This window comes from Epinephelus fuscoguttatus, linkage group LG24, assembly GCF_011397635.1.
Source record: "Epinephelus fuscoguttatus linkage group LG24, E.fuscoguttatus.final_Chr_v1".
NCBI lineage: Eukaryota > Metazoa > Chordata > Actinopteri > Perciformes > Serranidae > Epinephelus > Epinephelus fuscoguttatus.
The window spans coordinates 10,275,880-10,298,738 of record NC_064775.1 but is presented as its reverse complement, the minus strand read 5'-3'; the positions used below and the strand labels follow the sequence as shown (position 1 = coordinate 10,298,738).

Genomic DNA, 22,859 nt, shown 5'->3' with positions numbered 1-22,859 from the left:
GACTAGGTTTGAGCCATCGTGGGGGGTTAAATTATTCACGCAGCAGGAAAACAACCAAATGGTGTTTACACGAGTACATGCATGCACATATACATATGCACTGTGGAGGGGGTGATGGCAGATTAGGAGAGATGGCGTTCTTTTGGGGCAGCTGGTGTGTCAATTAGTCAGCACACCAGTTCCACATTATTGTACAGTATCTATAAAAGGACCAATGGGGGCACACATTTGGCTAACCATAAACCCAGCTCCATGTTAATGTAATATTGCAACTCTTTATTTCCTGTTTATCAGTTACAACTTCTGTTTATATTCTGTACAGCACTGAAGGCACACAAAAACCAAAGATATAATGGAACGTAAGTATATACAAAATATACAGAATAAATAATTAAATCTAGTTAAGTAGAAAAGCTACAGAGTGTGTGCTTACATGAACCGTTTCAAAGTTGTTTCCGAGAGTATGAATGGAGTGTTTAGTGAAAATTCTGACAGCGTCCACATTGAAAATGTGTCGCCAGCAGTCCATTGCTTTCAACGTGAGCTGAGAAAAGTTGGCTGGAGTCGGTCGGCAGGTTGTCTGCGTGGAAAACTGGAGCTCTCTGTCGATGATGCTCGCCAGTCACCATTCGTGTGCTAACAGGTAAATAAGCCCCGCCTCTAATCAGTTCAAAAACAGTTCAGCCAATCAGCACGAGGACGGAGCAGCGTTCCTAAATGCTGTTTCGAGTATCAGACATAAAACAGTGACATGAAACTCACACACGCTTGCACGCACAAAACACACGCTGAGGGATCATACACATTTGTGGCTCATTTTTTCTGGCAGAAATAAAAACAAACAAACAAAAAAAAATAATCAGCAGGACTCTGTTGATTGTCATGCACCATCTTATGGCATTTGATTAGTGCAATGCATTTTTACAAGATTACAGTTGTGTATAATATACTGTACTTTAAGTGCTGTATTTACTGAGAGAAAATAAAACATCCTTTCTGTGAATGTCACCAGTTTGTATAAAAATAAATAAAAGACCTATGACTGCGACTGTGCAGTGTGCTGAATCGATCCAAAACAAAATATAGTGACAGGAAAATAGCAGTGGCACCACGCTCCTATCACTGTTCTCCAATATACAGTTGGCATGTTGCTGACTCTACGGCACAATGAGCATTCTGGTTACAGCATTCCAGCTGGCTTATGTTGACAGAGGGTGTAATCAGGTCATACCCAGAGTCAGGATAGACTGATTAAACAGCAATTCTGGGTCAAGTGGTGATTGAAATTCACTCACTCCTCTCCAAGCATCTGCTTTATCCTATTGGGATGTCAGATGGGGGGTGTGTGTGAGCTGTGCAGATCAATTCATTTTGGTGGCAGTGCGCCATGGAAATTTAATCAATCATCAAAAGCTGATTGATTTTAAAGAGGGCTTCAACCCAGGCCTGCTCAACACACTGCGATAGCTTCTTCACTCTAAGTTACATTTGGCCAAAATGTCTAACACCTTCCCCCAGCTACATAACATGGCTGTCAATAGGGGTGTAACGATCCATCCATGTATCGATTCAATGATCAACGATCCAATATCATCAATGCTAACATACTTTAACATCTTTATTTTGAAATGTCCAGGGGCATACGTGCGTCACCGTGAATCAGCACCAAATAATGGCCAGCAGCCAAGAAGAAGACGACACGGATATTTACTCTCCTGAATTCCGGTGAAAAGACGGGTCAGCAGACAAAGCACGTGCTGTGTGCAAACTAGGTCGCGAGGCAATAAAACACTCACCTGACCCGACCATGCGTCGCTACTCCGCTAACTTGTTGCTCTCGCTACGAAAACATTAGCTGCTCTGTTTCAACAATGCAAAGCTAAAACAAACATACTTTGAACCAATTCTGAGTAAAGAGAAAAAGCATATATAATGCATGTTTTTGTTGCGATCGGTGAAAAGGAAAAGTCCGCTAGCTGCAAGGCTAATTTATGCAATGTAAAAGTGCTTAAAGTTGGAGCATGTTTAGCTTCTGTTCTAAGACATATTTCCAAATTAAACAGTTACAATAGATACATCAAATTATTTGCCTTTGATTGGATCGCTAAATAGGGGGCAGCATACGTCTCTTTCTCTCTTCATATTGCTCTGTTAGCTAGCTACAAGCCACAAATGGTGAAGTGCGGTTTTTATATGACTGGTGTGGCTAACTCGTCACCCAAATTTGACTGGATGGACTTTTGTAAACACCTGAGTGCAGGCATATATTTGTCGTATAACGAGGTAAATGATCAGTTAGCAAAGGTACTCAAACTTAAAACTGGAAAAATGTAGTTTTCATTTCATGGGGACTTGAAGCTAATAATGTCTGACTCGCAAAAAAACACTGGGCCAAATGTTATCCTTTTGTTCATGTTCATGTTTACTTTTGTTGTCAGGTCATGTTTTATGCATATTAAAGTAAACCTTACTGCACTTAAGCACTTACAGTTATTTACATCTGTTTATGTATTTTTGTCTTTTGTGGCCAGAAGCAAAAAAGAAAGGGGCGGCGTCGTCTTCTCTGACCGACTGTGTTAAACAGGCATGTGATATCATCTCACGTGGATCGCAGGCCCCTGAACTGAAACCAATTGAAATCGTATCATGGCAGACTTTGTGGTATCGTTGTCCAAAGAATCGATACGTCCTGTCGTGATTAAACTCGACCCCTTGCTGTCAACAGATACAAAGGTAACAAAATCTCAGCCAGTTACATTCTGTGCTACAATAAACTTAAAGCAATGTGCCCATGATATATATTTCACACTGTGGAAAGTACAGGAGGGCAAACAGGACAAGGCACTTGGTTGAAAACATAATGTATATATTTGTTTTTTTTCCTCTGATCAAGCTCAGTTAAATGCAGTTTGATGCTCCAGAACCTCCAAGTAGTCTGGCTCAGTATGCAGGTTAGCCTTAAGTTCAAAGTACTCGTTCTTAGTTTGCTCAAGCATGACCTTGCGTGGTCGCGAGTACATAATTGTCTCCATTAGCTTTAACTCCTCCTGGTGCCCCGGGACCTGCATGTCAGGCTGAAGCTGGGGCATGTTTTTCCTAAGGTACTCTGTTATTCCAAGCTGCTGCAGCTCCTTCTCCCTCTCCAGAATGTTCCTGTACAGGGAGTTGGGGTTTCCGAGAGTGACGAACTCGGCGGGACACTCTCCTGTCATGGGGCGGAACTTTGAGCTTGGGTTTCCTGTGAGCGGGGACGTGTTCTCCTTCTCCATGATACTCCGGCACACGTGATGCTTGACGCTAGGTTCGTCGAGGCCATAATCCAAATCTGCGTCGTGCTCCTTGTGCTGGGAGCAGTAGGTGGGGTTGCGGCAGATCTGCACAATGGGACTGTGTGATCTCTCCTCGTACAGAGAAGCAGACCCTGTTCTCTGTGTCAGAGTGTGGTGTGTTGTTTTCTGCCCGTACATGCTGTAGTGTAAGTGAATGGGACTGCTGCTGTTGTTTTCCCTGGGCTGCTCCTCTGCTGCTTTTTTCTTTGCCCTTCTACGCCGCCGGTGCACCACAAACACTACCAATCCGGCTGAGCAGAATATAATCATGAGGACAAACATAAGGAGGCTTAGGATGAGCACAGAGAGTGGGACAGTGTCTGTGAGTGAACTGAGCAAACCCTTGCCAGCGCTATCAGGCCCCAGAGTAGCAGTCACGCTCTCCTCCCCACCTGGGGACATCGGGTAGTAGGTCCCTAACCCGGGACACAGCACCTCATGACGAAGGTTTCGCAGTTCATCCTGCATCACTTTCTTTGGGGTGACACACAAAATGGAGCCCGCCACTGTGTCCTTTCTTAGTTTCTCCACCCATTGTTTGAGGCTGAGCAAGTCACAGCTGCAGTCCCAGGGGTTGTCCTCTAAAGAAATCTGCTCCAGCGAGTCAAGTTGATCAAGCACGTTGCTCACTGGCAGGTGCATAAGTAGATTTTTCCTCAGGTTTAATTTGGTGAGGGGCACATTGCGAAATATCTGCGCTGGAAGAGAGCTGAGCAGGTTGTTATTTAATGACAACAGCTTCAGGTTTGGCAGGGGATTAAATGTGCCTGGAGCAATCTCTTTGATAAGGTTGTATTCCAGATACAGGTATTCAAGGTTGTGGAGCCCCACAAACATTGTGGAGAACAGTTTTTCAATGCGGTTGCCATTCAAATACAGCTTTTTCAAACTGCTCAAGCTGAGGAAAGTTTCATTATCAATGTAATCGATTCTGTTGTTCGCCAGGTTCAGCAATTCTAAACTGTCATATGTGACAAAATCATACTTCAAGAGTTTCTGAATCATATTTCCCGTCATGACCAGTTTCGTGGGGCTTTGCTGGAGTATTCCGATATCTGATACCTTTTGAATTCCTCTGTCCTGACAATGCATCAAAAAGCCAGCCACAGGGTGATTGTGACAGGAACAGTGCTCCACACAAGGACTGTTGGGAAGGTGAGACGGTGTCGGTATCTTGGCGTCATCTTTGGCGTCAATCAGCTTGGGACTCTGGGACACTTTGGATGACGGAGTAACAACCATATCCAGTGACTTTGACGGCTCCTCCAGGTTAATGTCTGCATGGGACGGGCAGAGGACATCCCGCTTGACTTTAGCCAGAATGGTCCCCTTAAGGTGATGTGGCGTGCTGCACACCACATCCCCGATTGCTGACTGGGCCCTCATGTTTTCCATCCAGATTTTTAGATGCAAAATATCACAGTCACACACCCACACATTGTCCTCCAGGAGGAGCTCCATTATCCGCCCGATGTGCTCTAAAAACCCAACATAAGGCAGCGTCTGAAGCTTGTTGCCACGCAAGTCCAGGTGGGTGAGGGGCACAAACCGGAAAATGTTGCTGGGTAAAAACTCGATGGAATTATCATTGAGGATGAGGACCTTGAGGCGGATCAGTTTGTTGAAGGCCCCCGGCTCGATGACCCGAATGAAATTCGTGTCAGCTTGGAGAAACTCCAAATTCACCAGGCCTTGAAAAGTGTCCTCTTTCAGAGTGACGAGGAAATTGCTATTTATGTGGAGTTTTTTCAGTGAACCGAGAGTGCTAAAGACCCCTGGTTCCAGCTCTTGTATGCTATTACCCCCGATGTGCAGCGAAAGGGCATTCTTAAGCCCTTCCATTTCCTCGGCGCGGAGCTCAACCAAGTCATTTTTGTAAAGGTTCAGGTGGAAGGGCACACCTGACGGGACTTTGATTTGGGAGATTTTGCTGATGTTTCTCTGCTCACAGTTAAGATGAAGAATGCCATCTTTTCCTTCGCAGGAGCACAAGGACTCACAAGACTCACTAATAGAGGATGATGCCTGTGAGGGATGGATATCTTGGGATCGGGCCGCTGTGAGAAACAAGCCGATGAAAATGATGCAGGGCAGCATTGCGGTCTGAGATATCTGTGAAGATAGGACAGAAGAATGGGCACAAGGGGTGGGGGAGGGAGGAAAAAGAACATTAAGCGCACATTGTCTTTCGTGCAAAAACTGACACAAATTTAATGACTCATCTTTGTTAAATGATATTCAGTCCTAGGTACAAATGTCATACAAGTTTTATGTGTTACAACACATGAACTTTGGTTGTTGTACGTGTCAAAGTGCAACAGCGTAAAATTACATTCATGTGTGCATCATATGCATGAGGGGTATTCACACTTGTCTAGGATGAAAGACATTGTGTTGTGTAGACTAAAAATGCATGAAAAATGGCTAACAGGAAAAGGCAACTCTCCTTTAATTCTGTAAAATTCATACTCAGTTTCACGTTGATGTATCTACATAAAGCTATCCCAATGAGGCTTTTATGCTACTTAGCGATGTTATGTCCTGGGTGGACTTGAGGAATTTGAGTTAAACCAAGTGCAGCAGCTAATAATCCATATTATTACCATCCACAGTATCTGCCCGGACTCTGCTACCGATGAGTAAATACATTTCACAGGGTGAGCGATGACAGTAAGACAGCATCTCTTTCCAGTGACTCACACTGGGATAATGGTACATTTAAAGAAATGACTTTCTCATTTGACTGATTTTTCTTGCCCTTTCTACGCAGACTCATCTGAACAAAGACTTACTCAGTGTGACTCACACAAAGGCAGAAGGCAGTTTAGTCCATTTACAGCCCATGTCAAAGCAACATTTATAAAAAGCAGTTCTAAATAAAGAACTAAAAAATAAATGGTCGTGTCTTTCTTGTCAAACCAATTAACTTTCACTCAACTGGGCTGGAAGGGAGCACATCACGCACCACACCTTTTCCCATCACTTTCATGTCTGTGAAATTGACTGTGTTATTCCACTGTTCCAAACTGTTCTCCACGTGGTGAACAAAAGGAGCGCACAAGACGGCTGCGTCCACTGAAAACAAGCTCTTGCGAGGAGACATCAAGCCTCAGCACCACATCTAAATCTATTACATTAATTGGACTAAGATCACAATGGATCAAAGGCTACATCACTCTCGGGAGACTGGTGGAGAAGTATAGACATCTTCCCATGATCAAGGATAACTAGATATCCACCATTCACTAACAGAACTCTTCAAAGAGATAAAACATGGGAAGATGGCGGGATGGCACAGCTGTTCTTGTTAACAAATCCGATTAGCATCTGGAAAGCTTCATTCTAACAAGACTAGGCAAGCCGAGTTTAGCCTGTGGAGAGCAGCGTTTGTCAGAGACTGAAATCTATGACTCATGATCCATCTATAAATGACATTCAGCTCTCTTCTGACATAAGTCTGAAAGAATACTTCCCCCGTACTAAAAGTCAGTGAGACGTGGGGCACCTCTTCAGGGGAGGTTTGCAGTTGCCTGTGCCCAAAAGCAGGCAGTGTGGATTGGAGTGCTGTGGATCTACACAAACAGAATGTAAATCTATCCTTTGTACCTCTGTATGTAACTATATATTAAATTAAATACTCGCAACAGCCTGACTAGAAACGCTAAAAGATATATCAGATAACTGTAGTTAGCTCAGATGAAAGTCTTTCCAACCCCACAAATGACAGGTACGGCGTCCGAGGAGACGACTGAACCCCTCAATGGAGCTCCAAAGACAAAAGCTGAATTTAAAGGAGTCTCTTAAAATCGTAACTCCACTCTTCCTCCCTCCTTCTCTTTGACCCTTTTTTGCCTATTTCAAAGTGCCTCGATACATTTTTTTGTGCTGTTGGGTGCAGTCAAAACTATTGATGAAAACCAACATCCAACATCTTTGATGTATTCAGACATACACCCCAAGGTCACTCTATACTTTTCAGCCACAGCAGATGCAGACTCTCACTCTAGTAACCTGGGAAAGGCTGAAATATTACAGAAAATACAACATAATATGACACACAGTAAAAAACATCCCTCTTACCAAACCAAAATAAATATATAAATCTCTTTAAATATCATCTCTGACTATCTACCTACTGCCTTTCAAATAAGTTTACAAGCTACATGCATTAATAATCCATTTTACTCATGTCTACAGGGAATCACCACAACACCGGACAGACTACACCAGAATAATTAGTTGCATGTTTTGTCCTCCAGGGACATCCAGGGCTCGGAGTTGGCCTGCACAGCAGCACAACAACACCAACAGTACGACTACTACTACTTACTGCTCATGCAAACCAAACGTTTCCTACTGCTGCAGCTTCAAAGCATCTATCTAGCAAAACACAAGTTCCACACGACTTTTATTATGAAATATTCACAGGAAAAGCAATGCTCATGCCAGTGAAAGAAGCACTGCTGCTGTCGTTCATTAAATATCCGTCTACAAAAGACGACAACAGTCATTCTTGGCATTTTTTGACAGCAGATCAGTTTGAAAGTGAGCTGTTTGATGTAGAGCTTCCGGCAATGAGCAACACACTAGTGTTGTGTCGTTGGCAAACGAATTGTTCAAAAGAACAAATCTGTTGAGTGAACGTTCTGAACTGAATCACTTCCGGAACTGATTCGTTCAGTTGTCAGTTCAGTTGAGCTCAGCAGCGAGTGTGCAGACCGGGTGTGGAACTGCCGATTCGGTACGTGCGAACGATGAATCACTCGCGGGTCACGAGGCAGCCAGGGTGCAGGGAGGGACTGCCTACCGCGTAACGAATCACTCGGTGAACGAATCACTCGGTGAACGACGTAACCCTGATCCCTGAGTGATTCAAATCATTTCTTCTCAGCAATACACTTTCATAGGGACCGTTTTCTCCAAGCTAACAGCTAATGTAGCCAGGAGTCAAGCCACATGAACACAATCACACACCTCCCCATTATTTTAAACAGACTTAGTTACCAGATAGTCTGAGTGGGCGGAAGTTCGCTGCATTGATCAGCCTCTCATTGGGCAGAACAAGCCACCCGCTGAAGTCCCGCCCTACCACCTCCAGTTGCATAACAGTTTTCAACACGACCTTTACTAACTTTTGTGTTTGATCTTGCGGGGATGTAGCCATTTTTCTGCCATGGTTCGCGTCCTGTAGGTGATATTTTTGTGGGTGTGTTACACCAAAACCTGTTTCCCCCCAGCAATATTTTTGCAAGCGCACCGTTGCTGTGGCACCGCCCAGAACGATTGTGATTGGTTGAAAGAAATACAAGCAGCCGGAGCGTTTTTTTTCTCCAATCTTAAAGTGAGAGTCGGCCCAGCCCTTTCTTTTCTTGAGAGAGGTCTGGTGAGCAAGACTAGTTTCCAGATAAATAAACTTAAAACGTTAGGCTGGCCAGTGATGGGACTCACGCAGCAGCAGCTCAGCCGTGTATCAGTTCAGTGAGTTGGACTACGCAGTACACAGTCAGGCTCCTCCCGCCAAGCACTGAACGATTCGGTGAACGAATTTTTTGAACGAATCTTTTTAATGAACTGATTCTAGTGATTCAGTAACATCAAAAGAACTGCTTTGCCCATCACTACAACTCACCTCCAACTTCTAGGCAATTTAACTAACTTATTTTCCAGGGTTCCAACACATCTTCATGGACAAAATTTAAAAACTTTTACATGACTTTTCTTGCCCTGGTGTTTTCTGATTCAAACTGTTTTCAAATATAACTTCAAATACAACTGTTAACCATCATGCACTCATGTACATGGACGATTACTGTAACATGTTCGTTGCACACAACAAAATTCCAGAACTTTTCCATAACTTTCAATGCTTTATACAAATTCCATGGCTTTTACAGGCCTGGAAAATGTGGTTGGGAAATTCTATAACTTATTCAGGTTTTCCATGACTGTGGGAGTTATCGAATCCAATTAGCACTGGGTTTAAATCTGAAATAAGGCCAAATAGGCGCTTTTGCTTTGCACTGTGACACCAAATCCGACCAATATGATCATCCAATAATCAGTTTGACATTTTTTTTTAAGAAAAAAAAAAAAATCCAAATTCTCCGATTCTAGCTTCTTAAATATGAATATTTTCTGGCTTCTTTACTCTGTGACGGTAGACTGAATATCTTTGGGCTGTGGGCAAAACAAGACCTCTGATGAGGTCTTAGGCTTTGGGAAACACTGATTGACATTTTATTTAGAGCAGATGATTGATTAATTGGAATAATCATTGACATTTTAATCAGTAATAAAATAATAATTGCTCGCAGCCCTACCTGTCATGTTCTGTTATAATCAAATCTGACTCCTGCTACTCTGTGCTGCCACTTTGCCACTGTACAAACACTTTTAGTTTATAATATTATTTGTAGCATCAGGTGTCCGACTAAGTATTGTATATCATTGAATACCACCGCAAGCTTAATCTTTATGTAGTCAATGGAACTGAACTGTTTTTCAGTTACAATCATTTTCAGAAACTTACGGCTTCAATTTTATTATGTTTCTATCTTTTTTGTAAATATAACACATGTAAAGAGATGATGACATTGGAAAAGCCGATAAAAATGTGAAGTCACACTTGCCCAGAAATCTCCCACATCTGTGAAGTCTCTAAGACATCACAGCGAGCTCAGAAAGCACCATCTTGAACCGATAATAGGCAGAAAATTGGGGAGATACGACTCTCTGTGTGCTTCAATTACCAATGTTGATCAATGGAAGTCAATGTTGGGAAAAATAATGAAGCACAAAAATCTAATTTGACAAACCTATTAAATATGTATTGTTTAGACAGTGATAACATTCAGAAAATGTCTTCGAAGCCTGGCATCCCAGAATATCTTTGGCCATTTCCTTTTCATTACTTATCTGTATTTGCTTGTTCAGAAGTCTGGTGGTGGTCATGGCACCCGAGGCATTCACCTCTGTGACCCTGATGGCTCGTAAGACAATGCGAAATGAAACAGACTATTAACAGATGTTATCGCATGCTGCATGATAACACTGCAGAGGGCAGATATGGAAAGGCATTAGCCTGATGCACTCTTTCTTCTTTATTTCAAACAGACTTCACTAACTGATCCATTTTTCCAGGTAATCAATGTTGCATGGAACGCAGCGTGACGGGCACGAGAGATGAAACGCTCTTCCGGTGCCAGTCTTCCGCTGTGCTCTTTTTTCGAAATTCAAATGTGCATCTCTTGCTGTTCAGACAATTCAATTAGAGATCTGCTGAGGCCCTATGAGATCTCCCCTCGTGCATGTGTGTGAAGCCAACTCATCGTCCGACATCAAATGAGATGAGTAGGGGGAAAAAAAAAAAGCTAGTACAGAGCTGAGGAGGGCAAGACAGCAGAAGGAAAGTGGAGAAGAAAAATCTGTTGATGGAATATTTATCACACATTGAGGCTTTCCGTCGGCACTGTAACATACACAATAGGCTTTGGCCACTTACAGATCCATAAATAGGATGTTCACACTTTATTTGGGCCGGCTATATGTTGTAGTGTTCCAGTGCAGTGCAGCGAAACGCTCCATAATATCATCAAAGTCCCACGCCCAATTATTAGAATATATCATGCCACAGTGAAGAAGCCCCCACTGCGTCTTTCCAGCAGCTGTCACACGGATATATCATGAATACACATGTTCACATGCTGCATAGAACATGCAGAACACCGCTCTGTGAATCTGCCATCTTTCATGCAATCAATGCACATAATCTACTGCTGCTAAGGACATGACTGATATTAACCGCCAACACAATCTGCACCTCTCTCACAATGATGTTGAACGTTTGGCTTTAAGTTTCTATACAGGAAGGTGAGGTTTGGTTAAAAGGCAGTAGAGTATAGTTTAGTTAGAGTATAAAAAAAATGTCCCAAGAGGAAAACGTCTGCTGGGCCATATAAAGTTAAATTTTCGATCAGCGGATATCATTTCTCATTGTGTCATGTCAATTTTGCACAGGCTCAAAAGCACGGCTCCAGCATGATGTGTTCGGGATGAACAGAAATCTTACTCTGAACTCCTTCCGGACGCATCGGGGGACTTACCCTATTCTCCGATAGCTACATTACAAATATACGTGTTGAAAATGGCAGGACGAGAGCTAGTTAACATTAGCTGTTAGCAGTTAGTGGCTGGAACTAACAGCTAATGGCGACTCCATTGAGTTACATTATGATGTGTTCAAGCTTTATTCAGTAAAAATGATTACTAGGCAAAAATACTAAGTTGTTCAATGATGTTTTCGGCCTTGTACTCAAGTGTTGTTAATAAATACATACATTTGTATAGCTGAACTAGTGTTCATTCAAAGATAGTTCAGTGGAGGGCTGAATGAGTTCAGCATGTTTTTATAAATTTCAAAGGATTCCTTTGATTTCCTGTCATAAAAGAACTATCATCCAAATTTTTATTTCAAACATCAGCTTCTGTATCAGCCCCCAAATGTCACAATCAGTTTATACCTGTCCCCATATCTGTACCATACTGCATGACTCAACTTTAGTATTCTTTTCAACTTTACTTTTTCCCTTCTTGTAAGTTTACCAGTGTACCACCAACTGCCATAAGTAGGTTGAAACATTAGATCAACTGCCACTATCCATCTGTGTAATGTGACTAAGCAATGAAGCTACATATTTTGCCAAAAGTTTACTCATGCCACATCAAGATTCTTACTAAAAATCCAAGTTGTGTTGAAACTGACATCTTGCTTCTTGCTGCTTTTCCTACGCAGCCTCTCCTGTTCTCAATATGGCTGGTCAGATTCTGTCTTTGACACAGTTTGACTTTGACAAAACTTCTGAATGACAATTATATTCGCTATACATTCATCTAATCTTTACTGAAGAGCACAAAGCACATGTGCCCTTGCTTTCCATTGATTTTGCACGCTTCATGCACCAAACGGTCAGAGCGCTGCAGTCCCACTTGTTTTTCATCCCCGGTACATTTGTCATAGTTTGCAGCGAATTGACACACACGATACAGACGCAGGATGTGACAACACAACGTGAACCTGGATTTGTACCGACTTAGCGTGCACTCTATCCAGTTGACAGTTTAGGGCATTATTTTTAGATAATATGAACACAGCTGTAGTCATGTTCTGTCCTCATCACTGTCAAAGTAAGTAAAGCACGCTGGAGCCACAAATAGCCCATAAGGCAGGAGCCTAATTCCTTTTTCTGTAGCGTGAGGCAACTTGATGTACAAGTATGAAAGGCTTGTTATCCCTTGTGGCACCCGACAGATAGAGCCATTCTCCCAACTCCGTCAAGACTGATAAAAGTCACTCTATATTTGTGTTTAAACATATCGAGTGAATATCTTGTGGATACTCTAGAATTCTCTTGGTTTTTCGACTTGTTTGGAGAGGCTTCACAGCCACCTCAGCTCTAAGCTTTTTTATGACCTTAGTCATCCTCATTGCTAGGCTACCTGCAGTCATCGTGATTTATGGATCTTGACAACAGGGGGGTTGAAGGAGTCCATTTTAATTCACTGAAGTCTGAGGTTTTCTGTCAGGGCCATATAAATAGTGTATAATATACCTGTGCATCATCTACATGTCTAAAATGTAAATGTAATCTTTACTCCATAACACGGATCACACACTATGATGGTAAATTCCAAGCAGGTGGCGACTGTTTGTAGACTAGACATTATTCTAAGACTCATTAGTGGAACTTGTGGAGGAGACAATCTCAGTTTATGCCAAACAGTTCACATGATATAAGAGGTGGCCTGCAAATGGCATCACATTATGTATTTAACGTCAGGTTACGTAGGTTAGATTTAATAAAGTTAAGCTATGTAGGTTCAGTCTTGTAGAAGAAACATGGTTGGCGCTGTCATGTTGCCAAGTAACATACTTAACTTAAAGTCGTGTAGTTTAGATTTAGGCAAGTAAACTTATGTAGGTTGGGTTTAGTAAAGTGACGTCGGTTAGGTTTAGGAAAAGAAATACGGTTGGGCATCGTCACGTACTCAAAGTAACATACTTACGGCAAACTTACGTAGATGGTTTAGGCAAGTAAAGTTACATAGGTTACAGTTAATTTAGTTAAGTTACGTAGGTTTGGTTTAGGAGAAGAAATGTGGGTGGGTTACTGAGTTACACAGTCAGGTTTCGGCAAGTAAAGTTGCATAGTTTAGATTTTGATGAAAAATGGGTGGGCGTCGTCATGTTACATACTTAACGTAAAGTTATTAAATCAGGTTTCGGAAAGTTACATAGGTTAGATTTAGAAAAAAGAAATCCACTTGAGAGTCATCCTGTTATGTGCATAATATTAAGTTACGCACTTAAGGTAACGCACTTAACGTAAAGTGACGTAGTCAGGTGTAAGCAATTAAAGTTATGTAAAGGGCTGCCCCCAACTACAAATTCTCCCAGTTGACATTTAGTCGTTATTTAGGGCCATTAGTCGATTAGTCACCCGCATGTTTGCGATATTAATTTAATTATTAGATTATATATTTTGGGCGGGGCAACACAATGGTTTGAGTTGAAGGTGTGAGAAAGAACAGTATCAGTAACATTGTTAACACTGTGCTACGTTGCAGAGAAATACAAAACCGTACTAATGAACCTTCATTAATATAGGCCTGTATTTTATCTACAAGTGCACGTCACACACTGAGCGAGCTGCCTGTTAATGACGCTGTCGGCAAAGCAGTAATGCTTGTGCTAAGTGGCTAATGGGCATGTAGCTACTGACATGTTTTAGATAATACATCATGTTTGTAGTGGACGAATTATGATGAATAGCAAATGTTTGCCTGCAGAGTTTACATATCACCTTGGGTTCGTCCTTCACCTTCTCAAAATGATCCCACACTTTGGATTCCTTGCCCAACATGTTATTAACTAGCCTGTGGAAAAACCGCAGGCCCTGTAAGTAAACATGACTCCTATCTGACTGCTGAGCGTGGCTACTTCCTGTGTCTGTCCTTTCAAATTAAATTTCCACATGATGCAGTCATACGGGTTTTGATTCATTTTGAGATTACTAGAGATTACTTATTTAGAGTTTCATTTTTTTTTCTGCTCGTTTTTTTTCCTTCTCTGCAACTAAGCCACCAATGAAATCTTGCCAACTAATGACCTTTCTGGTTGACTAACCTATGGGCGAGTATTAGTAAAGTAACGTAGGTTAGGATTAGAAAAAAAGCAACATGGCGGCAACATGGTGAAACCCCGGTCTCCTGGGGGAAAGTCCTGTGTTTGTTTGACCCCCACACCACCTCAACCTGCCTCCTTACGAGGACTTTCACTTGTTATTCCACTTTCTTCTTTACTCCTGTCAGGGCACTGGTTACGTAATTGCAGCCTTGCAGATCACTTGGGTTTCAGACAAATTTCTGGCTCAAGATTACGTGGATTCTACACGAATTCTGCTGCATTACTTTTTGTAGGCATAAACACAAACAGTGCTTGAGAACAGCTTGCACCAACTGGACCAAACTTGTGCGTCTTCAAACTATTAAACCAACCCCGCATTCTCCACCTAGATAGGAATTAGGCTGTAGCAACCCATACTTCCTCCACCAACTGCTCTGCAGAAACAAAGATCCTCTTGGCAGTGCTGCAGGCACACAACCTCAGTGACCAGGGAGGCGAGGATCATACCCCGTGCTCTGACGACTGCTACAAGGGTTGCATCTTTAGACACATCATCACTGGCCTGTTAAAAAGCTACATCAGCTGTGCGCTTGCTCACGTCATGCAGCAGTTCTAACAGCTGGCAGCTGATCATATGGCAAGACATACACAGCAGAGCCTCATATACTGAACTGCTTTACACAGAGACAGCTCGTACATCTATGTGAAGAAAAACCGGGACAGGTACAAAAAAAAAAAATCCCTTTCACTTTATGGCTACCTTGTGTACTGAACAGCCTCCTCTCTAACTGTTCACTGCTGGTGGGCCTTAATTTCTGATAGTGAACATATGCATGATAGAACTAATAATAGAAGCACAAAGACTGTGTGGGGAGGGGAGGGGGGTGGCTGTGCTCCCCTGGCAAGCACGATTTAGCAGGCTTGCATTTCAAATGGTCTGTTTAACTAATGCGCAGTAATTAGTTCTCCAGAAATGAGCAGGCAGATTACACCAGTATAGTGCCATCAAGGTGCATTCTGTAAGGAAAGACATCTGCACCAAACAGATGTAAAATTTCTGTGTACATTATTGTCCCTTTCAAAAAAGAGACTATTAAGAAGTGACTAACCAGGACTGGTAAACTGTAGATAAGGATACCCAATCCAGAGGCGGCTGGAACTGGAAAGTCTGGTACGTATTATTTTTTTAAGTTGAATTAATTAGTTGGTGTGGAACACTGACAGCACATTCCACCTTAAGTTAGGATGTCCTACATAATCGTCTCCTCGTCTTTATTTCTTCTCAGCTGTTTGAATTGCCCATTTAAAACGAGCACGCACCCTCAGTGAAAAGGCTGCAGGCTAACGGTAATGACAGTCTTATGATTCACTCCATAAATAGGTGTAGATGTGCCGTCTGATACGCAAACTCCAGTCTCAGAGGAGCCACACATTATAGGTAGACAGACCTGCTCACAGAGGATAAACAACATAAAGGGCAACACCTAGAACACTCTGTAGTGTCTCCGCGGCAGGACTAAGAGGTTAATCAGAATGGTTTATGTTGTGCATGTCGTTTTGTGAACGCACTTTCTTCCTCCGTTTTACTTTTAACGAGCCTATAAACAAAAATGACACGTACGCTCTATAAAAAATATCACCTACAAACTAGAAAATACTCTCACATTAAATCATTTTGGCTGAAGATATTTAAATTCTTGCATCAGTAAAACAAAACAGATCTGTTGACATTTATGTGTCTGAAGTTACACTCACACATACTTAAATACAATCTGTTTTATAACAGATTGCGGTGCCATGCATGTACATGTACTTCCTGTCTGTGTTGCTTCCTTAATTGGCAGATGTATAAGTGGTTTGAATTGTAATACACTGTATGCTTACAGCTCTACAACAGATCCCAGCGTTCATTAAATGGACAAAGTATACTAAAGCTGTTTTTACAATCACATCTGCTAGTGGATGTCGTCAGTATCAGTTATATTGTATTCTTTAAAGTGACAATTCGTCAAGAGGCCTACTATAAAAATACATTTTAAATTGTATTTGCTTTGTATTTCAGTGATTGTTACAGAGCCATCTGCCATGTAGACTTAACTGTCCTAAGCAATACTGCAAATTTTGGCAAGCAGCTGCATATTTGGTTGTACGTAGTGAAAAGAAACGAAAAAGAATGGTGCCCAGCTTTAAGCCCTGTGGATCAGCTTTGAGCTAACTGAGCAAAAACATATCCAAAGTTCCCTCATCTCTTGTGGTGAGGAAAAAGTAATAACAGGACACAAGATTAGCACAAAGTCACGACTATCTCTTACTGTTTGGGAAACATGCTCTGGCAAGCTTTACCTCGGACAGAAAATCACTGTTTGGATCGCGTACGCCCCTTATTCTGATTCTCTGTCAGCTCTTTCCTCTCCCTGTTTATCCATAATTCATTCCTGTGCTATACTGGGATCAGTTTAAGTTGCTTTATGATGCAGAGCTCATAGAACAGAACCTCCGCCCATTTCACAACCTGAGCAGACTGATGCACCAGCCTGAAGGAAATCCAGGCTACACGACCAATGGAAATAACAAGCCTCCTTGGAACTGCCAGTATCAGATAGAGCAAACTTTAGCAGTCCACAGACAAAGCTTCTGGGTTGATGGGTAGAAAGTATTCTCAGAGAGGGCTGGAACATATCCTCAACAGGATAAGCTGGTTAGAAGTTGGAAAGATTGATAGATGTCAAGTTTGTACATGTCTGTATGCAATTAGTGCACAACCCTTCGGCAGTTCATCATGAGTGCACTCACTTACATTCATATCACACTGTGTTAGTTTATGTTTTGCCAAAAGAAGCGAGGGATAAAAACACCCCGAATGACGGACATGAACTGAATATAACCCGCATTGTGACGCTTGATCTCTGATGTTAAAGAGAAAGTTTTGATTTGACGTGCTAGTTTCAGGACAAACCTTGGGAATCTCAGTCAGTGGGGTGATGCTTTGTAGTTGTAGTCCCAGTTTGTGATTCATGCCAACCTTACACCAAGCGACTTTTGAAGCGATTTCACTGTGGCAAACAAAGTTCCAATGTTAGAATAGCTTTTGAAGAGTTTTGCTGGAGTTATGACACACTCCAGTGATCTCAATCACATGGTGTAAGGTGGTCATAAAACTCACTCCAAGCTTGCTCAAACATGTATAATACTTATGCAAGTTCTCAGTCTTGGGTCAAGCAAATATTGAAATTCAATAACATGACATTGTCAAGGACCCAAACAGGAAGCAGCAAACCAGGTAGACAGCAAACATGGAGGGGGCGCCAGGGAGGAGCAAGACTGTAAATAAGTCTCGGTTCTTTTTAAGTATGGAAAAGCAGGAGAAAGCGGTGGAGCTGTGTAAGAAGAAGGAGTCATTTAATTTGACGTGTATCTGACCCACCAACCAGCACTTATCACATTTCTTAAAGGGAGTTAAGCCCTATTCGGACGGGATTAGTTTAACGTGGAGACGTGGGGTAAAGTAATTATTACCAGGGATTTTAGTCTTGTCCGAACGCGCCATGTCTGTAATCATGACGGATAATGTCAGTAAAAGTTACAACGACTTTTACCTTCTGTAAAACGGTCCGGAGAAAATACCTCGGGTAATATTAATCCCGTGCGAATGCGATCCTCTGTAAAAATGTATGTAAATATTTCGTCACGTCCTGTTTACATCCATTTTTCCGCATTTTTTTGATGATGGACGTGCTTGAAGAAGCATTCAGTGTTGTCGGCAGTCGTGATAGTGGACATTCTTCTAATGATCGCCCTACGTGGGAGACCAATCAGAAAGGTCGAGAAGAAAGCACTTTTCAGAGCCACGAGACTTCTGGTTGTGTTAGGTAGGCCTAATATAAATCCATAGTGCTAATCGTTGTGTACACACAATCCTGATATTGGGCTAATCATTAATTATTATTACACATACAGGAAGCATTGTAGCACGCACATGCCAATAGGGAGGTGGCGCCAGGGCGCAAACCAAGTTACCACTCCCATCTCTGGTAGAATTACGAAGATTTCTTGTCCCGTGCGAATCGGACATTTATATTACAGACATCCTGTGGTAAACTGACATTAGTCCACATCCCTATGTAAAACTAATCCCATCCAAATAGTACTTTTGGTGTAGTATTTTCCACCAGGAGCAGGATGTAGTTGGAGCCCAGAAGATAATGACTCTGGAAGTCTTTGCAAAATCGTATAGTGTGTGATTGTCTTCTACTGTATGGCTGATAAAAAGGGTATATTTTTACATAAAAGGTCTTGCCAAGAGAAGCTCTAAATAATTTATTGGAGTTCACTTAAGGCAGAAACTTTAACGGTTTAAGGTAACTTGTTTTTCTGCCCCATTTTCTTCTTTAGGATCAGGTACAGTGGCTGAGTTAATTGAGTGTCTGATGACTTAACAACCACAGGGACTTGAGCTGACCTGCGTGGTCTCCCTCAACAAGACCTTTCAAGACCAATTAAGTAGGAATGCCAGAGCGGGCAGTTAGAGTCGCTGGACGGCATTCTGAAAACTCCTGTTGGAACGTGTTAGTGGAACAAAAACTTCAAAGTCAGACCGCAAAACGTCTCAGCACCCATAATTCCTTATTTATATTTGGGATGGATTACCGCCTGGCACATTAAAATGCTTCAAATCATAACAGAAACTGAAGATTAAATGCATTTACAGGCAACACAGCACGCGCTGTTCCACACGTAAGAAGTGTGTGCACACCACACGTGATGTCGGTGTTGCATTTCAAACAATGCACTGTTTATTGTCCTAAATAATCTGCTCGCTGAGCATTTCATCAGAATGCTTACGGCAGCCCATCATATTCCGTGTGCGACTTCCCAAACAGCAGGTTTTTCAATATTTATAACACATTCAGCAAGATAGATAGACAGGCGGCGGATGGATGGATGTGCTCAGCACCTGTCATGAATGTCTGTTTTCAAGAAGACAACAAACCCCGGCTGCACGGTGCATTGTTATTTCTGTACAATGTCACGTTAAAACATTGATCAGCAACACAGCTTTTTTAAAAGAATCATGAATCTGTTGTGGGGAAAATGGTTTTAAGTGCTGCGCCTACATTTGGACTGAGGCTCCTGAAAATTTTAAATGAGGAGTGCCGGTGCTCCTAGTGGAACAATCTAGTGTGGAGCCCTCACTGGCCCGGAGCTCCCACCTCCTATAGCCTCTGTGTCTCCTGACAAAGACATAAAGCAAGAAAGGCTTTTAGTGGAAGAAGCCATTTTCTTTCAGGTGTGATAACACACTCCTGGACAATACAACATGGAGTGAGTAAGCAGACAGGCAAGAGCTCGTTTTAATAACACTGAATACCTTGTCTGACAATTACATAGAGAGCATTTTAACAGGGAGTGCTTTTCACAGTGTGAGCCCTACCTGATAATTTACTCCAATTCACACTGGCCGTACCTCACTGCGACACATGAAGCAGATAATGCCAACGACCTGACTTGGCAGCACAGGATTCCTAATTTACTTGGAGGTCACAACCAACAGTTGCGTGCATCCACTAATACTTGAAGTCAGGCTGCCTTTGCTTGAGGGCTGAAGCAGAGAATGAGTCGGCGAATGCGAGATAGTGAGACTTGTTGCGTCCAGCTAGGGGTTCTTTCATTTCAGCCTGACATGGGATAGCAGATTAGAGCCCCCTGCACTGTATTGCTTCGGCGTGCACGTGTGCTCCTGTGTGTTTTCCCGCTTGTGCACGCCCCCCAGCTTTGTTTATGTCCGCGTACGAGCCCTGACCGTCTATCAACTCCTCGCAGCGCCCTGCAGTGTTCCCAGGCACCAATTATGGTGGGACTTGTCCCTTTTTCTTCTGTATTGGAAGTGATGTGGCTTGGCCTACAGGGTCGACACCACCACTACACCCACATATCTGCAGAGATCCTGCCAGCGCCCGCGGCCCTCCACCGCAATCCTGGAGAAATGATAATTATGACATCCGCCCACTCAAGAGGCAAGAGATAGTTCAACTCCCTTGCCCCTTGTTCCAGCCCTTTTTTTTTTTTGACTGATTCAATATTCTGTGGGCTCGCGCTGCCTACTTTCTCCGTGTCATAGAGAGGCAGAGGCTCTCCAATATATCTGCAGGCTCCCTCTGTCTGAAAGTAGTGTGCTTTAATAAAGTTTCACAATGCCCTCTTCCCCTGTTTCACCCCTGAGCTGATACTCTAAAAACTGCAGACTACTCTCGCCGGTCAGACCAATTTCCTTTGGCATTTTCACACCACCTATTCAAACACACACGTCTGTGTTCCTCCTCGCTGCGAGCCATTTGCTCAATAGGGGTCTAATCAACAATTTTCTGTTGTTGCTCGATTATTGGTGTCGAGCCACTGGTTCCTTTAAAGCAGGAGAGAAGAGAGAAACGGCTGTCGTTATAAATGCAAATAATTATTTGCAGACCTTAATAGAATTTTCTTTTTTTTTTTTTTGTGGCAGCACACAGAAGTCCCTTTGTGAATCATCCTTTTTGCATAATTTGTGAAATTGTCCCACATGTGTCTCCACACACAAACCATTCATCTATAATTAATCTCATAATGCTCAGCTGCATCAGGCTTAAGAAGCCCATACATTATGCTATGGGAAGCTATTAGATTATTAACCACTGATTCATCCAAGCAAAGAATTGGGACCCAACCTCAATTATGCATTTTACAACTTAAAGCTAATGACGCTTATTCCCTTCATTAACTTGCACTTTAAATTGGAGTGTAACCTCACATGCAGGACAAAGTGCAAACACATTAAAGATATGGTTAATGTGCACAGATTATGGCTGCAAATGAGATTAAGAGACAGAATGTGCTTGAGATAAAACATCCTCCTCTTTGATTGGCTGTCCCAAGTTGAATGCGGTCCCCATTAAACACCTGTGACCGCTGACTGTAATTATAAATATTCATACGCAACTATTAGCCGTGGCTGAATGCCAAAAAAAAAAAAAAAAAAAAAAAAAAAAAAGGAGGCATTGGGCACCTGACTGTGTACCCGAGCAGATTTCTATTACCGCAAAGAAAAATAGAGCCACTTTAAGTTGCATGGATTTCCAGTGGAGTGATAATAAGCAGTGCACAGGCGCAGCACCAGCCTTGATTACCATAAGCCTGCACAGCGCCGTAGGATACAGTAACTGCGCGTGGCACGTCGCCAGGTGTGTGCTCGAGGTAATGGAGCCCCCGCAGGAAAACTCACTCTGTTACCTTGCTGTCAAGTCCGAGCACTTTTCACTTCACTTTATCTCTAGTGATGAATAATAAGCTTTGTGTTAACGCGTCAGTCTCACACACACACACACACACGCACACATTTCACAGGAATGCACTTTTTTATGGTTAAAATGGAACACACTGTAGCTAGTTGGAACCTGCCCATAATGGACACCTGGATTCCTTGCTACCTAAGCTGTGTCATAATACAGCAGGATGACACCCTCCATAAAGCCCACCTGCTCCAAAAAAGTCATTACGCACAATACAGTGCGTAACACACACACACACACACACACACACACACACACACACACGAATATCACAAGTGACTCTTTTGCGCTGCTTACCGTCTATAACTGATGCAAACAAGGGAAGGCTATTCCAAATTTCACCGTACTGAGTCCATCAGTATACACAGGGAAGCGACGCATTGGAGAGGGGCAAACCTCCACAACACTTTCCCCCCTTCTCCTTTCAAAAAACACAAGCCTGGCGCACGGAGAAACTTCACAGGCTCCGTCAGTCCTCACTTGTCCTCTCCGGCTTCCACAGTCTTTCTCGGGTCTGACAACGCTGTCACACACTGTGCGACTAATTATTCCCTTGCGCCAGGCGCTCGCGGTGAGGTTTCACTCCGGTCCCGGGATGATTGAGCGTCGCCCTCCTCCCGCAGCCGCCTCGGAATTAATTATGATTAAGTTGCAGGTTCGAGACACGAGAACAAAACACTGTTCTTCAAAAAAAAACAACAACAACAAAAAAAAAACCCACAACAGAATATATTTATTCTTTTGCAGTCCACTGTGAAGGATGAAAGCGCGCACCGTGCCCAGCTCTTGCGCCGCGCCGCGCGCTCTGTGTAGTTAACCAATCTGCGATGTATTGGAGTTGCTCCGTAATTTGCATGCTGTAGAGGTGGACTACAGAGACGGGAAGCTGCGTCAAGCCAGGCACAATGAAAAGAAGGGTTTCCACTGCCTTTCACAATAAAACCCACAGCACGCAGCATTTTCCCACACAGCTCCTCCCAACAAATCCAACCTACTATAGCAGCTTCCCACTTACACATATAATCC

The 22,859-nt window shown here is 42.7% G+C and overlaps 1 protein-coding gene across 1 annotated transcript; it reads right to left on the bottom strand.

Moving 5' to 3' along the window:
• Nucleotides 1-273: 273 nt before the first annotated feature.
• slitrk6 (SLIT and NTRK-like family, member 6) lies at nucleotides 274-22,643 on the bottom strand. Its single transcript, XM_049570640.1, has 2 exons — nucleotides 22,131-22,643; nucleotides 274-5,441 (listed from the first exon to the last, which is right to left on the bottom strand). Exon 2 carries the CDS (start codon nucleotides 5,424-5,426, stop codon nucleotides 2,895-2,897), a length of 2,532 nt encoding a protein of 843 aa, XP_049426597.1. The 5' UTR covers nucleotides 5,427-5,441; nucleotides 22,131-22,643; the 3' UTR covers nucleotides 274-2,894.
• Between the last annotated feature and the right edge of the window lie 216 nt (nucleotides 22,644-22,859).

Excerpts from the sequence above, each read along its gene's own strand:
- slitrk6 (XM_049570640.1), bottom strand. The coding sequence starts at position 5,426 with ATGCTGCCCTGCATCATTTTCATCGGCTTGTTTCTCACAGCGGCCCGA.